Here is a 17,973-nt window from a genome sequence, read left to right on the forward strand (position 1 = left end):
AAACAAATGACAAGTAGCTATAAGAAATGACAAGAAAATGAGCCAAAATAATTCCAAAGAACCCATGATGAAAAATTCTATTTTCAGAGACAGAACTGATATACTATGTAGACTGAAGCATTATTTTTACTTTATTCTCATTTTTTGGTGTGTGTATTTTCTTTTGCAATATGGCTAAAACAGAAATACATTTTGTTTTACTTCATATATATAGTTGATATCATATTGTTCGCTGGCTCCAGAATGGAGGAAGAGAATTTGGAACTTAAAATTTCTACAAATTAATGTTATAAAAATTTACAAGTAACTGGGAAGCACTTTACAAAATAAATAAAATTTTTTAAAGTGAAGGGATTAGGAAAAAAAAAGAAAGTTGAGGAGGCACTGGGATTTCTCTAACTTCTCTACCAAGGTTTCCACCCCAGAAGAGTCAGGTGTTTTCCTCTCTCCCCATTCAGCCTTTCAGCTTTTGAATTTTGTCTTCTTCTATTCAATCATAAGCTTCTTGAAGACAAAGATTATTTGTACCTCTAACATTTAACAGTGACTGGCATGTAGTAGGAGTTTAATAAATGTTTAACAAATATATTTACAGGGGCGGCTAGGTGGCGTAGTGGATAAAGCACCGCACCGGCCTTGGAGTCAGGAGTACCTGGGTTCAAATCCGGTCTCAGACACTTAATAATTACCTAGCTGTGTGGCCTTGGGCAAGCCATTTAACCCCATTTGCCTTGCAAAAACCTAAAAAAAAACAAAACAAAAACAAATATATTTACCAGCTGGATAATTTGCAGTATAGACACAAAGAAGTTGCAGAGCCACCTTCATCAATGAATCATCCAGCAGAAACCAAGGCCAAAAAGAATGTATGAGAGGAACAAGATGTGCTTGAAGTGCTGTTGCCTTTTAAAGAAAATATAGAATGACATAAGAGAAATTAATATTATGGTTAACATTTTTAAGACTCCACATCTGAAAAGGTCAGTCAGTCTCTGATGGGTGTAAACTGAGTAAAGTAATCTTATCCTAGCTCTAAGACATCTAACTGGGCAGACAAGGAAGAGACTCTTACTTTTGTGTTTACTCTATAAACAAAAGCCAGTTTGTTCTTTTATCTCTTCCATTAGAGTTCAGGGGAACCCAGTTGATGGAGAAAACTAGATAGAGAGGTCCAGATAGAAATGGCTTCCCTTGTCTAGACTTGTTGGAGGCTGCTGAGATTCATGATTAAACCTCATTCTTATAGAAGCCGAAAACTTTGAGCCAACCCCTTCATTAACTATTCACTAATCAGTCAAGTTTCACTTATCAGAGAAATTTCCTTAGTGTCTTTTGTCCCTAAGAGAAATCAGTAACCATCGATTTTTGATTACTGCATGGCCTAATTAACAAATTGATGATTAATGATCTGGAAATTCTGTCTCTTGGAATTTTCATTTGCCACACTTGAAATATGAATGTGTACAGAAGGCTAAAATGATTTGGAAAGAAAGTAATGATAGAATGAAAATCAGACATTTAAATAAAAGAGGAGAAATCACACTGTCAACTTTTTAAAAATCATCCTTCTTTGGTGAAAATTTGCAGTAAGATTTAAGAATCATATATTTCAAAAGGATACAATTCCCTTCAACAGCAATGAGTACTACACACTACACTTAGCTATTATAACAGAACAGGCTTTGTTAGAACAGATCTTCATTTCTGAAAGTGATTGTGAATGACTGTGATTGTGTCCCCTTTAGATAAGAATGGTTAGAAGAAAATTGGAAGATATTTAAAGGAAGTAAACTATAGTATAGAATGCTGGAATAATGATATGTAGTCAATTATTACTTATCACAAAATGGTCAAGAAGTAGAGACTTATTCTATATATTTTCAAATTCCAATGAATATCAAAATGCCTTGTATACCAAAAATGGATTTTATTACAATCTAATTTATTCAAAAATCCATAAAACAAATTATATTTCATATAATCTTTCCTTAATGATTCAGGATCTCTCAGTGTTTCAGAATTATTGTCATGAAAATTAATTATTGTTTACTGCATAATACTTATTACTTAATGAGGATATGTGCATTTTATTTTAAAATTTTATTGATTGTACAAAAACAAACTATTGCCTGATATAAAAAAATATATATAGTTTTTTAAAAAAACAACACAAGGAAAGTTCCTTTTTACTGATTCAATTTACTGATAGGACTGAATTTATATAAAACAAATTCTGATTATTTTAAAAAGCTACTCAACTTCAGGTATCAATGCCTCTTCTCAAAAAAATGAATGACCTCAAAAGTAAAAAAAAAATGATTTGAGAATTTTTATAAAGATATTCAATCATAAAGGAAAAAAACAATCACTGATAATAGAAACTGGTATAAGGATGTTATTGTTAGGAGAAACTGACATGTTGTTATAATAGGAACTGGAAAGCATACAACTGAAAACCAAAATAAAAGGAATAATAAGTAAAATACTGGAAAATTTTGATTGCTTTCCTCATTATTCAGTTGTAGCTTGCAATATATTTCTTTTACTTAATCTCATAAAATTTTTAGAAAAAAATAATTGGTTTTATTTAATACATTAAGACATTTCTGATTTGTCATAGTTCAAGCAACTCAGAAAATATTTCGATAATTTGACTGATAATATTGTGTGTGTGTGACACACACACACACACACACACACAAACAAACCTGGACTGCATTATGGCTGCTATAATCCAAAAGTGGCAGCTACATTAATAATAAATAATCTAATCTAATCTAGCATTAGATATTTCTTTACAGTCAGAGTTTATCTAGTTAGCAAAGTACCACACTCCATGAAGAATACATAGGAACATTAAAAAAAATTGATATTATATTTTACTTACTGATGTTCTTGTGATTTAAGAAATTTCATACACAAAACATTTATTACCATGTGAACATATTTAAGTAATTAATATATTTATTATATAACTAACAATATTATGTTTTACATGTGGTAAAAAACATTGGCTGAATAAATGGCTAAAGACAATAACTTAAATAAATAGCGAAAACATTCATTATCAGCTGCTAAGAGGTTTTGAAAAGGATTAGGCTACAGCCTGACAAAGAACATATATTTTTGATAAACCCAAAGCACAAATTAATGGGAAGCCTTACCTCCACCAGTGTTAAGATTTTTTGCAAGAGAAAAGCCAACATAATTCAAGAAGTCTTTTAAAGTCTACTCTTTTTCTTTCTTTTTTTTTTAAGGTTTTTTGCAAGGTAAGGGTTAAGTGGCTTGCCCAAGGCCACAGAACTAGGTCATTATTAAGTGTCTGAGGCCGGATTTGAATTCAGGTACTCGTGACTCCAGGGCCGGTGCTCTATTCACTGCACCACCTAGCCACCCCCCAAAGGTCTACTCTTATACCCAAATTGAATATAATGCAATTATATGAAGCTGTATAATTCCATATAGTAGCATTATAACATTTCCATGACAAACTTAGAAAGCTGATATATGCAAAAAATAAATATTCAAATAATTGTTTTGGCATTCAAAATGGGTATGCTTTTTAAAATATATATAATATGTAAATATGCTAATCAAGTAGAGATCAATGGCCTAAAACTCTAATTTCACAATTATTTTCTGGTCATGTTAAACCCTTAAAGTATTATTACTCTATATTACTGCTATTTTATAAATATTGAAAACAGAGAAACTGAATAAAGTAGCTAAGACCACAATTAAAATTCAAAAAATCTTGATTTCTACTAGTTAGACTTAAAGACATAATACTTTTCAATAGGCTTTATAAATGCTCTTGTGTGTGATCTGAGGGGCAGCTAGGTGGAGCAGTGGATAGAGAGCTGGGCCAGCATTATAAAAGTAAGCTGGAGAAGGAAATGACAAACCAGTCTAGTATCTTTGTTAAAAAAAAAAAAATCAAAATGGGCTCACAAAGAAAATACCCAAAATGAATCACAACAAATGTTATTTGAACACTCATGTTCTCTATGGATAAATAAAGATGCAATTAAAAGATATTATCATTAGCTTCTTTTAAAATCTCATATCATGTTATTATTTAACATTTCATTCCATTTTTTTTAACTGGACAATTAAAATTCCCAGAAATAAATCAAGGCATGTACCAACAAGAAGTAGAAGTCTTCTTTTATGATGCCAATGTTTAAATGACAAACTTAAAGAAATTATAAATATATATATATATATATATATAATTTTAATGAGTGAGAATATTTCTGAAGTAGATTCATTTAAGGTTATGAAATATTCAATTGTGCCATCTAAAAAAAGGAATTTTTTCACTTAAATCTTATCTTAACTCTTATAACAATCAAAATGCTTAGGATTATTATTGCTCTCAGAAATCTGATGGTAGGTTTACTTACTTTATATTCATTATTTTGATAAAGGCAGTTTCTTAGAATCTGCATGGCAATGTTCAGTTCCTTCCTAAAACCATTTTCCTGTTTAAATAAAAACAAATGAAAAAGATCATAAGAACAGAATCCATGTATTTTTATGTACAGTATTCCTCTTCTGGCTCATGCTATAACACAGCAGAACTTCAGTCGTGCCTGAATACTGTAACACTGATGATGCTGACAAGCTAACCACCTCTGAAAGATGACCATATTTCAGCAAACTCATTCACACAAAAAAGCTATTTCTGTTCTATCAAGCACAGAGGAATTGAGACATATAATAGGCTCCATGTTTCATTTCAATAAAGTGATGCAGGTACTGTATGGTTTTCAATCACATCAGGTGTTGCCTGACATTCTCAATGATGAAGTAAGGTCTCTCTGCTTTAAAGAGGCATAAGAAAAAAAGAGCAAGGAAGAATATGACAAATATGTGTACTATTGTTACAAATTTCTTTTAAGCTAGTTTTTATCTCAATTCATAAAAAACTTAAAATATAAAAGGGTTTGTTGTTACATTAGACTGTCCATTATATCACAGGTATCTCAAAATAGGCCAATTTTAGAGAAAAGGTTTGGTGGAATTAATTTAATTTCCCCCAAATTATGAAATAAACTATTCTAGGATGCATAAAACTATTTCATATGTCTATAATGATTAAAGAAATTATTTGTATGGTTTATTGTATGAAGAATATGACTAACACTAGGGAAATGACAGGGAAAGAACAATAAAGGAAATTTCAGTTATTTCAGTGATATTGCTCGACTGTACATCAGGGTCAGGAAATGTCTGGCCCATATGAAATCATTTGGTCTGGCACTGCCACTGCAAACACAGGTATGACTCAAAATTCAATAAATCTAGGAGCTTTTTAGGAGTGAATTAATTAAACATTTAACCAAATACACTGGCAGAAAAAAGGTTCCCCATTCCTGCTGTGAATCATGGCATGTTGTATCTACAAAAAGTTCAATACTATAAGTAATCTAAAGGGAAAAAAAGAGGTACTTGTTGGATATGAGCAGGCTAAAACACAAGACCAATGAAAAATTGTGCATTATTTTCTGATATTATCAGACATATGACTGGGAAAGATGTTCAATCAGATACTTATGCTGACTGACTCTTGTGGTAGTGACTATATAATTTTAAATAATCTAGGGAATGGCTTCCAGAATGAGAGTATCTTCTCATTTATAGCCATCAAGGATTTAAAGCATGATATAGACAAGAACTGATATGAACCAGATAATGTGGTATGGATGGGCAGCAATCACTGGAAGTGTTGGATCTATCAAAGTGTTGCATAACAAATATGAAAATAGTAATATTTAATAAGTGGTAAGCATCCTTATGAGAATGGAATGCTCAAATCTATATACATATGAATTTTATATATTTGCTATGAATTAAAAACTCTGAAAGTGAGATTTATACCTAATTTTTTGACTAATTATATTGTTATTTCATATGAGAAAACATAAACATGTCTTTAAACAACAGATTACAGCTAAAAGATTCTGAAATTACTATATCAAGATATAATTCCAAATTCTTAATTATGATATCGTTTACAAACAAATAATGCATTTCAGTATGTTCTTCTCTTCTCTGATTGCTTATTACATATAATCAACAGATTAATATTGAATTAACAGTAAACTATATTGTGTTATAGCCTAGCAAAAGAATCTAATGAGTATAATGAAAAATGCAATCAAACTAAACATTTTTTTTATAATAAACTTGTAGTTGTTAGTTACCTTTTTTTTTGGCCCCTTTTTCCTAGGCTTCAGGGCATCTAAGTTCAGTTGTGCATGAATGTGTTTCATCTGTTCTACACAGCTTTCTATGAGGCCAGCTGAAATACAACATCTCTAAGATTTAGTACTAAATTTCCTTGACAGTCATAGAACTTTCCTTTAAATAAAAGAACATAGAAAAGATAAGTTTTTTTTCACCATAGGGCTTATCATTCTGATGATGAGAAATGGGAGAGAATTTATACAAAAAATTCACTTAAGTAGTTGCTAACTCCAAAATCAAAGATATAAATATAAGCATTTTATGTTTTCAAGAGGTTACAGATAAAAAGCTAAGACACTTAAAGGTCATCCAGTCTAATCCTATTATTTGCTTTTAAAATATCATCCCACTTTATAGAAACAACAACCCTGTGTGGCAGAATTTACAGAGGATATGATGTACCTAAGGTCATAAAACTTAAAAAAAAAGCAACAGATCTAGAATTTAAACTCAGGTCCTCTTATTTCAAATCTAGCACTGTGTCTATTATAACATACTGCCTCTATTCTTTACAATAATGTTTTTGTGTATCTGATTATAGTCAAAGTTAAACCAGGTATAGAGCAGAATGCAAATTCAATACTTTCATTACTGATGATAACACAACAATCCTGAGAACATTTTACAGTTATTATCCTCATTTTAGAGAAAATAGGTTCAAAGTACTTAAGTGACTTGTCTCAGAGGTGGATCTGACCTCAGGAGTTCTTGAATTCCAAGGTCAACCCTCAATCTACTACATTATGATTCTTCTCATAGTTTACTTAAAGGAGTTTAAGGAGAAGAAGAATTGTATTATTGTGTAAACATCAGAACTAAATTAAATTTATACAGAAAAAATGTTATTTACCATAAAAAGGGGTACAAGATTCTTAGAAGTTTAACTTCAGGAAAAAGCTCTCAAGAGTGACAAATCCTGTCCAGTATGTGAAACAAATCATGAGAGACAAACTTTATCCAAAAGTTATTTATTTATTTGCATATACTATTATTTAAAATTCTAACTGAACTTTCAGAGCCCAATCAAAAATAATTTTAAAAAACAACAGTTTGGTTGAACCAATGGATATTTTACATGTTATCTATATAGTTTTCACTATTTTCAAATTTTAATCTAGTATATACTCACATATTTTTCTTTCTTGCACATTATCTAATCTCAAAATTGAGACCCAAACTAATTGTCAGGAAGAAATGTATGCTGATATTCTTCATAATATTTCCTCTCTAGTTTTGATTTTTAACAATAAAAAATGCTCTGAAGCCTGCTGAAAGAGACATGAATGATGTCTATTTACTGAAAATAAACTGTTTACAAACTAGAAGTAAAGTATATAGAGTATTCTTCATTCTTTTTTAATATATTCACTTTTAGATTTGGATTAGATATTGTCTTTTAAAATCTTTCCTTTTTTATAAAAGGAATATAAAGTTAATGATAAAATGTTTAATTATTCATTTTTCTCCATTTTCATATGTTTCTCCCTCAGATTGGACTATGTTAAAAGAATGATGAAAACAATCTGTAAACACAGATTGAAAGCCTATTAAGAGCTGTAATACATTCTTTTATTCCCAAGGGGAAATTCTTTTACCCCAGTACAGAGATAAATATAAAATAACTTTATGAAGTTTTTCTCCTCATTTCTTTAATTTGAATCATTTAAATAATTAAATAATATTCAATACTGGGTTCACACAAAGAATATATTAAATAGAATATTAACCATCTATATGTTAGGTTATGTCAAAATACACAAAGTTTGTGAGAGAATTATTAATCAATAATTTACTGTCAAGAATTAACCCAGTAAATAGCTTCTGTTTATTTCCACATAAACTGTTAAAGAGTAGAATTTTGAGAACATGTATATTGTACATGATAGTCATTTAGCAAGTGTTTTTTGAATTGACTCAAGAGACAGTCACAGACTTTTGGTGTAAAGTCAAATGATTTGGGTTGATTTGTCCTAGAGAAGAAAGGGCAGAAGGATGATGACTCTCTTTAAGTATATGAAAAGTTACTATTGTAAACATAGTACTTATTTGCTTTCCTCCCATTCTTTAAAGAAAAGGACCAGAGAAATTAAGTTTGATTACTAGAAGGTTGGAATAATTCTTATAGTTTATTTAGTCTAACCTTTTCATTTTACTGATAAAATTCAGGCAACTCATAAATCCATATGTAGTTATCTCAAATTGAGTATTTTCCCCCACTATATTATAACATTTTGTAGTGAGAATGAAAGACGAGATATGGACAGCATCAGTGCACTGTTACCCCTAAAATGTGACAATATTAAAACAAAAATAAGAAGGTCTTGAACATTTTTGAGTTATTCTTCTATTCAAGATTTATAGCAGATATAGGAAAAAAGTCACAAGAATGAAGAAGCACAGAAAGCTTCTAAACTCCATCAGTGGAGGAAAAGACCACAAATGCACTAAAATAATTAAATTCTAGATTTTGCTTTCCAAAGACTTTTAAAAGGAGGATAAAAAGAGATAAAGCAAATTTTAGCCCCAAGACATAGGAGAGACAACATGTTGTAAATATATCACTTTCTGTAAAATTCTAGACAGTGAATAATTCTTAAAAGTGAAACAGAGAGTAAAGGGAGAATTTTCTAAGCATGAGTATAGCACAAATTACTCAAAACAAAATCTATTCCAATTAGGTACTATGTTCTGATAAACATTTAGAAAAGGATGGATGAATAATAAATATTTTAGAATTTAACTAAATTATAAACTTAAATAGGAGGCAGCTAGGTGGCACAGTGGATAGAGCACTGGCCTTGGAGTCAGGAGTATCTGAGTTCAAATCCGGCCTCAGATACTTAATAATTACCTAGCCGTGTGGTCTTGGGCAAGCCACTTAACCCCATTGCCTTGCAAAAACTAAAAAGCAAAAAAAAAAAAAAAAAAAAAAAGGGAATAAAAATAAATTTAAATGTTTGTATTACTTTTAGTCTTTCAATTACACTGATACATATTCTCTGAAGAAGATATCAAAATATCTTTAATAGCACTTTGAATTGCAGTGTTCACGTATTTTAAAGCTTACCATTCCAGGCATAGTTCTGAGCTCTTTTACTGACAGCTAGAAGTGACATCAAAGCACTTATGGCAAACTTTTTCAGGGTATCCTTGGAGGACTGCTTTTCATAGCTCTATGAGAAATAAAAATAAAAATAAATACACACAAGTACAATATACAATACAATATATGCACCTAGCTCAAAAGACTACAAACTGAAAAAAAAATATGATTGTTGTAATAGGCCAATAATAAAGTTTAACATGGCTGTAAATTATAGACTAAAAATACTGGAACCATACAGAGCATCATAATGAATGAATTATCTAAATGGTCTCTTGGATGGTACCACATAAAGAATTTACAAAGTGTGAAGAAAATGTAGTACCTATACTCAATAAGTTCTTCATCTAAAAGAGACAAGACAACTATTTATAAATTAATACATATAATACTCAGGCAACTCACATTTCCCCCCAAATGTGGGATACCTCCTTGCCTGTAATCCATTCTTTAGACCTCCCTCTTTCCTTTTTGGGATCAAAACTTATCGAGTTTTTTTCCAATTACCTTAGTACTTTGATACATGACTAATTTAATTAATTCTTGCTTAGATATTACTGGTAAATAAGTGATTCAATATATTAACTCATATATTGAATCAATTATTTAACTCAGAGGAAATGGTAATGAAGGCTATTTAAGCTATGTATGACCAATTAGGGAGATATTTTTGTTCAGGAGACCTTTTGGACCTGTCAGATATATTATATAGACTGTCACTTTCACCGTATGCATAATAAAATGAGATGTTTGTGAAAATGCCTTAAAAATCAGTAACATTAGTAAAACACTATGAAATATGAATCATGACTATAGAAGAATGACACTTCTTTGAATATTTACTTGGAAGATTCAAAAAGCTTAATGAGGGTAGCATGTAAAATAAAACTTTAAATAAGGAAAAAAGGGTTTTTTAATGATGAGAAAAAATTCAAGAATTACTTAAGAATCAAATTAGAAGCAAGACTGCATAGAAGGGAACAGCAGGGTAGGAGGGATCAATTAGTAGTAGTCTTAAAACCCTAGGAATATAACTTTGTAGAGACTGAAGCTACAAATTTTAGTTCTTCAATTAGCTTCAATTCAAAGATTCTTTCAAAATAATTACTATATGCAAAGCAATGTAATTGATGCTAAAGATATTAAGGAAAAAACTTTAAAAGTGTCTGCCTTAAAAAGCTTTCTCAAGGGTAGGAACTGTGTCTTTAAAAAAAAAAAAAGAGTCCATTACCATATTATCATGGACAGTGCTCTGAACATAATACATGCTCAATGGGTATTTTATTGATTTGCCTATGGAAATGAAAAGATCTAAGTAATTGCTAACAAAGACAGCTTTTTAGTCACAAAGAATGGATCCTAGATAAATGCTTCAAGAGTGGGAATAATAAGGAATACCTTGATTTTCTATGATGTTACAGGAAAAAGGTGACCTAAATTAACTAATGTTCTTAGGTAAGATCTTCATAAATGTGGGACATTGGAAAGAATTAAAGACCTGAGAATCTATATTTGAATCCTGGGTTTGCCACTCTAGGCAGTGGGCTATAATAGAGTAGGGAGATGACATGCTTGTATGGTTGAGTGGAGGATGGATTAGAATGGTGAGAGAATTCAATCAGCTAGACCTATCAGCAAAGTTTTGAAAATAGTCCAAGCAGGAGTTGATAAGAGCCTAGATTTAAGGATGGTGTCAGTATCAGATGAGAGAAAGTGGTGTATTTGAGAGATGATGCAAAGGTAAAATCAATATACACTGTCAACAGATTGGATATGAGGAGTGAGAAATAAGGATTAGTGATCTGCCTAAGCTCATATAGGTTCTAAGATACAAATGAAGGATTTGGACACAGGTTTCTTAATTTGAATTCCACCAGAATTCTGACTAATTCATAATGCTGACTACACATATAAAAAGTTATATTTATCTTTAGACACAACTAGATAGAATAATATATAGTGTTGGACTTGGATTTTAAAAGACCTGAGTTAAATTTTGCCTCAGCTATAACTTAACATTTAATCTCTCTCACTCAGTTTTTCAAAAATGATGATGATAATAATACCTACCTTACTGAGTATTCCTCCAGTCCATTTTAGTTACCAAAGATGGTACTTTGCTTTGATCTTGGTATCACCCACAAATGTACCACCTTCATATTCAAAAATTCTGAAATTTCTTCTGACTATAACAAATTGGCTTTTCACCTCTCCCCTCTACCTTTCTTTATAAAAACCACTATTTATTTTTAATGACCCATCACCTCTATCCCAGGCTATCTCCTCTGTACTAACCACTCCAGTTTTCCCCATCTTGATCCCTTGGTGAATCAATTTAACTTTACACTGCCCTCTATTGAATCACTGGCCACTATTATAGCACCAATTATACCTCAGCTTTCATTCACAATATCTATTTGCTGTCTTTGCACCTACAAATATATTACAAAATACAGGTGGAAAAAATCACTTACTTTCTGACTGGGTTTGTTACACAAGCTCAAATGAGCCCTCACTGCTAAGAGGCATTTCTGTAATACCTCTCTTATCTACATATCCCTTATCAATCCACTATCCCAATCCCCTGTTCTTCCAAGCCCATCTCATCCTTCCTCAGATCTCCTATGGTTAACCCTCCCCACTCTTTCAGCTGAGAACCTTGCCTCATATTTTACAGAAAAAAATGAGATTCTTTGCCATGAGCTCCCTCTTCCTCATCTCTTATGACTCAGGTACTTTCTGCCACTATCTCTACTTTGCCCCCATGTCTCACATGATAAAATATCCTTATTCCTCACTACAGCTAATCCTTCAACCTGTTCAAATGATCCCATTCCATATTGTTTCTTCCTACAGACATTCTCTATGATCTCCACTCTACTTTTAATCTCCCTATTACTGGCTCATTCTCTTTTGTCTATAAATATGTCCATGTCTCCCCATCCTAAAGGAAAAAAAAAAAACATTCCTTCTATCCCTGCTAACTACTTTCCTTTCTCTCTGCTGCCCTTTAGAGCTAACTTTTTGAAAAGTTCATCTACAATACTCTATTTCTTCTCTTCTCACTTTTTTTCTTAACACCATACAATCCGGCTTCTAACCTTCTGCCAAAACCTGACTGACTGCCCCACGTCTTTCCTTATTACAATCTATCCTCCATTCACTTACAAAGTATGCCAACAGGGTATAAGGAAAGGTAAAAAACAAATATCCCTTCTTTCAAGAAGTTAATAGTCTAATGAGAAAGAAATAAGTAATCATTATATACAAATAAGATACAAAAGGGATAAACTGGAGGAGTCTCAGGAGGAAAGTACTAAGGAAGAAAGATGAGGGAGGATGAGGAAAGACTTCTTGAGGAAGGCAGGACTTTAGCTGAGACCTGAAGCAAGACAATGGAAGTAGGAGGCAGAGATGAGGAAGAAGAGCATCTAGGTATAGGAAGAAATCAAGTGCCATAAACGAGTAAGAAGCATCCAGAAAAAGAGACAGAAGAATGTCATACAGGAAAAAAACCAGGCTAGAATATGTCACAAAAATCTAGAGAAGATAATCAATAAGAAGATGGTTAATAGTATCAAAGGTTATAGAGAGATTAAGAAAAATGGGAATTGAGTAAAGGACATTAGATCTGGCAATTAAGAGATCATTAGTAACTTTGGAAAGTACAATTGAGTGATGAATTTAGAATCCAGAACATGAGAAATTAAAAAGGGAATGAACAGAAAAGAAATATGGACAATGATTGTAAAGAACCCTCTCAAATTGTTTAGCTACAATTTGTAGGAAAGATAGGGGCCTATAGTTAACGAGAGAGGTTTTTGAGGATGGGATGACATAGGCATGTTTGCAGATAGATAGTAGGCAAGTAATCAGTAGCCAGGAAGCTACTGAATATTGGTAAGAGTAGAGATGATAAAGAAAACAATCTGCTGGAGAACAAAGGATGGAATGGGTCAACTTGTACAAGCAGAGGGTTTTTTTTTTTTGTCTTGGCAAGGAACATGATCTCTTTCATGTAAGACTGGAAAGAAGAAGGAAATAGTAGCAGAAGATATCTGAATTATGTAAAATATGGAAAAGGGAAAGAGGTAGCTCTTTGGGAATGGCTTCAATTTCTTTAGAAATAAAAGGCAAGATTCTTAGCTAGGTAAAAAGAGGAGTAGCAGAGGGAGATTTAAGGAAAAATGAAAACATTTGGAAGAACTGTTTTGATGATCAGGATAGTGAATTGATTAAGGAAGATATAAAAAGGATTTCCCTGCTACAATTAGAACTCAGCTGGCATTATGAAGCATTTTTGATGAGGTCAATATAGTTTCATTATTTTCCTGAGCATCATTTATGGTGAGATGGTGAAAATAATTTAAGACTGGTGTTGAGAAGGGCAACATCTTCTGTAGGTTAAAGGACAAGGGATTGGAGAGAAGAGTACAATAGAAAGTTAAACTGGTTCATCAAGGAGATAAGATGGAGAAAGGAAAAGAATGTAGCCAATGCAATGGTGATGGCCTGGAAAAGAACTGAAGGGTGTAGGACTGAGGATGGGGGTGGTAGGAAGGTCATAATGAGGATGAAGAACAAGTTTGAAGCAGCAAAGGGAGAGTTGGAAAAACAATAAATTATATTCAAATAAAGGAAACTCATAGTTTGAAAACTTGGATGTGGAACATTTGTGGATGATGGCAATATTAAAGACATGACCATCTCTATTTGTAACTATGGTGAATCATGGAATATATCATGCAAAATGAGAAGTTAAGGAATTAGGAGGTTATATTATTTGAATGATTTTATCTATGTGTGTGTGTGTGTATACACACACACACACACACACACACACACACACACACACACACACAGATACATAAATGTATGTAGGTACGAATATACTGAAATTACCTAGCATGAAGGTGAGTTGAATAGTATGTATACACAGATACATAAATGTATGTAGGTATGAATATACTGGAATTACCTAGCATGAAAGTGAGTTGAAGAGGAGAGAAAAATGGTGAGTCAGGTACCAAACTCACTGAGGAAGTAAGTAGAAAGTCCTAGAGGTCTATAGACAACAGTTACCAGAATCATAACTAAGTGATAAATATGGATTGAACAAAATCTCAGAGGAGAAGCTAACTGAATAATAGTGGGAGAGGGAGAGCCTAAAAATGGCAAATAGTTGAATAAGTGAGGTGTCAAAAGCTGCAAAAAGATCAAGAAAGATGAAGATTTGGCAATTACATGATAATTGGTTACTTTAGAGTATAGTTGTGCATTGGAATAATAAATTTGAAAGTCATATGGAAAGGAGTTGATGTACATGAGTTGGCTGAATCCAGTTCCCTTTGTCTTTTGTCCCATAACACCAATTGTAGTGACTATTATTATTATATTTCACCTGTTACTCATGAGCAAACTCCTATCACCAGTTATTTTCTCCATACCTGTATTATATAAACTCTGATTGCTTAAGGATAAACTATTTCCAGCATTCCTTCTCTCATTCTCATCCTCAACCCAACTCCACCTGTGTCACTACAATCCCATCCACTTCTTCCATACTATCTCTGAAATTCCTTTTCCATAATGAATGTTTCCCTTTATTCTGAAAGCACCCTGAGGGAAACAGGAGGTATCATATGCAGCATAGCCAAACAATTTAAACAAACACCAATTCAACTACCTCCCCTTAGAATCCAGGGGAAGGCATTCAGGACTCTCTTCAAAAGGTACTGCATAAGCAGAGCTCCTCAGATAACTTATCCTGTTTCCTGGCCTCCATCATCATCAATCAAGGGCAACAATTTTTGTGGAGAATGAGATTGCAGCACCATGACCTCATAAATAGGTAGGTAAATTCAAGAGGTTCAGCATTCCACCACCACAAGCACTAATGGTCCTGCTTCTAGTCTAATCCCACTACTGTACTCCAGGGAAGTAATCCTGCAGCACATCTGACCTGGTGACTTCCTTTGTGCTACTTCTCCCACCTCAGCAGCCATGGTGACAGAAACCAGAAACTGCTTATAACTAAAGTTCTTAGCACTGCAAAATGGTTCTACTTCAGAAAAAGATATAGTTTTGTTACTAGAAATGACACTGAAAAGATACATTACTATGCACAATACCCAAGGCATTTCTGCCTTGCTGCTGTACCCTAAAGATCACTAGACTTTGCCATTTGACTTATAGCTGAAATCTCCTCTATGTGTATTGCCTTAGATCACTGTTTAATTCTAATCAAAGCAATGATCACATCTAACATAAATTTCATTGATGCTTAATACACTTCAAAAATTATTTATGATCAACAAAATTTGACGTTAATGTTTTAAGGATGTTAAGTGCACAAGTAAGACTGAAATGGTAAGTTGGGCTTAGGAGGTCCATTTACATACAGAAGTATCAAGTCAATGTCTTTATACATACATACATACATATATATATATATATATATATAGTGTGCATATGCATATATTTGTGAATTGCATGCCAAGTTAGATTTAGATTTATGTACTTGTCCTTCTAGCAACAACACTGTTTAAACATTAATACAACTATTTTATGGAATAATTAAAAACAAGGAAAAGGGATACCTCAAGAATGATTCTAAAAAGTTTTTCTACAGGTTCCTTATTTCCATCATCTGCATCAAGAAGTAAAGACACTGTTGAACTGTGATTTGAATTTTGTTTCTCTGTTAGACATCTCTTCCCTTCTTCAGTCAGGAGAATGGAAAGGAATTGCAAGCAGGCAATATAGAGGTTAGGGTATGTGGTAGAAAAACCCACACATTTGCAAATCGTATCTAAAAGGTAAAAGGAGTTCAGATTAAACTTTTCTGCCCAAATTGAAACAGTGAAATGAACAAATTGATTAGGGAACTTAAAATAGTACACAGCAATATTTTTAAGGAGACAAAAAAAATTGTACAGTACATATGCTATATATTTAACTTTTAGTGATAGTAAATAAGTTCATTATTAATTCAATTTTATTAAAATTCAAAGGAATTCTTAAAAGACTTTTCCAGCACCACAATTCAAAAACATTAATTTTAAAGCACTCAAGTTTTTCTTGTAGGACAACTCTCACAGACACAAATTACTACTGGGAAACCATAGCTTTTTCCAAAAGAAGCAAGGTGATATCTCTGCTTTTTAGAATACTTTACAAATTTACCATTGCTTTCCTTCCAAGAAGGAAACAACTTTTACTTTTATAGGTTCAGTTGCTATCTGCAGTGATCTTTTAAGTCCTGAAATATAAAATCTGATACTGTTATTTCTGCACCCTCAATTTGCCAGGAAATAATGAGACCGCATATCATCCCCCTCTTCTGACTGTAAGCTCCTTAGAATCAGCACCTGTTTTTCCCTCTTCTTTGAATTCCCAGTACCATTTACCTAAATGCTAAATAAATGTTTGTTAACTTTTTCTAGAGGCCAGAATTAAAAGGAAAGGGGAGGAATTATAGGATGACTGATTTCAATTAAATATAAATGAAACTTCCTAAGAATTAGAATTATCCAAAGAGTATGAGTTCTTCTCTCTCTCTCTCTCTCTCTCTCTCTCTCTCTCTCTCTCTCTCTCTCTCTCTCTCTCTCTCTCTCTCTCCCTTCCTCCTCCCTCTTTATATCATGGATTCTGTTGGCATTCTGGTGAAGATTTTGAACCCCTTCTCAGAATAATGTTTTAAAAGGCATTATAAATGCATTTAAATGTATTATGGAAAATAAAATGAGATTATAAAGGGAATCAATTTTACTGAAATAAAGTTATCAAACAGATCCCAGGTCATAGGTCCCAGATTAGGAACCCTTGCCATCTTCCCACTACCAATGAAAGTGTTTAAGCAGAAACTAATTACTACCTGTCCAGGAAGTTGTATAAGATCAAATTTTGGGTAGGAGTTGGGTCAGATAATTTATGAGTTCTTTCCAATTCTTTAATTCTCAGATTGTACTTTTATGTGAGTAAATTAACTTAAAGTTTCTTCATTTAAGAGGTAAATTAAATACATTTTGGAACTGGAGGAAAATTTGTCAATTGTACAGATTAATTTTAAATGCTAAAATTGCTAACCTCCTTAAATATAACCTCCTGAATTTTTTTTTTTAAATGACTTGTCGAAGGTCACACAGCCAGGCAATAATTAAATGTCTGAGCCCAGATTTAAATTCAGGTCCTCCTGACTCTTAGGGTCAGTGCTCTATCCATTGTACCACCTAGCTTTCCCTCTATATCTCCTAAAAATACAATTTTATACCATAAATAACATCAGGCTAATAGGCAACTTAGTATCTTCTATTATCATCTTTCTGAGATGACTGTAAATAAGTTTATTTTTTTTTACATAGCTAGATAGATTAGTTTGTCTAAATTAGAGGAACAAAACTGAATATGATTATTGTTATAAGAAGCATATTAGATTTGCTCAATATGTACAAGAAAATTAGACTTTCTCAGGTATAACTTTCAACAATGGGAATCTCATAAAGATTCAAGTATAGATATACCAATGACAAGAATGTCAATAGTTTTATTTCTTGCTTTCTTCCTTAAAGCTCTAATCAAATCTAGCCTTAAATCAAATGCCACTAGTACCAAAAGAT

General features: G+C 32.3%; 1 protein-coding gene across 1 annotated transcript in view; it reads right to left on the reverse strand.

Annotated features, from left to right (window-relative positions):
* The window catches only part of RTTN (rotatin), a 290,369-nt gene that overhangs the window by 17,425 nt on the left and 254,971 nt on the right, over positions 1-17,973 (reverse strand). The window contains exons 50-54 of the mRNA XM_074202085.1: positions 15,955-16,166; positions 9,320-9,425; positions 6,210-6,307; positions 4,407-4,484; positions 777-903 (exon numbers count right to left, since the gene is read on the reverse strand). Coding sequence (XP_074058186.1) covers positions 777-903; positions 4,407-4,484; positions 6,210-6,307; positions 9,320-9,425; positions 15,955-16,166 — 621 coding nt within the window. The remainder of the gene's footprint in view (positions 1-776; positions 904-4,406; positions 4,485-6,209; positions 6,308-9,319; positions 9,426-15,954; positions 16,167-17,973) is intronic.

Source organism: Macrotis lagotis, chromosome X (assembly GCF_037893015.1).
Source record: "Macrotis lagotis isolate mMagLag1 chromosome X, bilby.v1.9.chrom.fasta, whole genome shotgun sequence".
Lineage (NCBI taxonomy): Eukaryota > Metazoa > Chordata > Mammalia > Peramelemorphia > Peramelidae > Macrotis > Macrotis lagotis.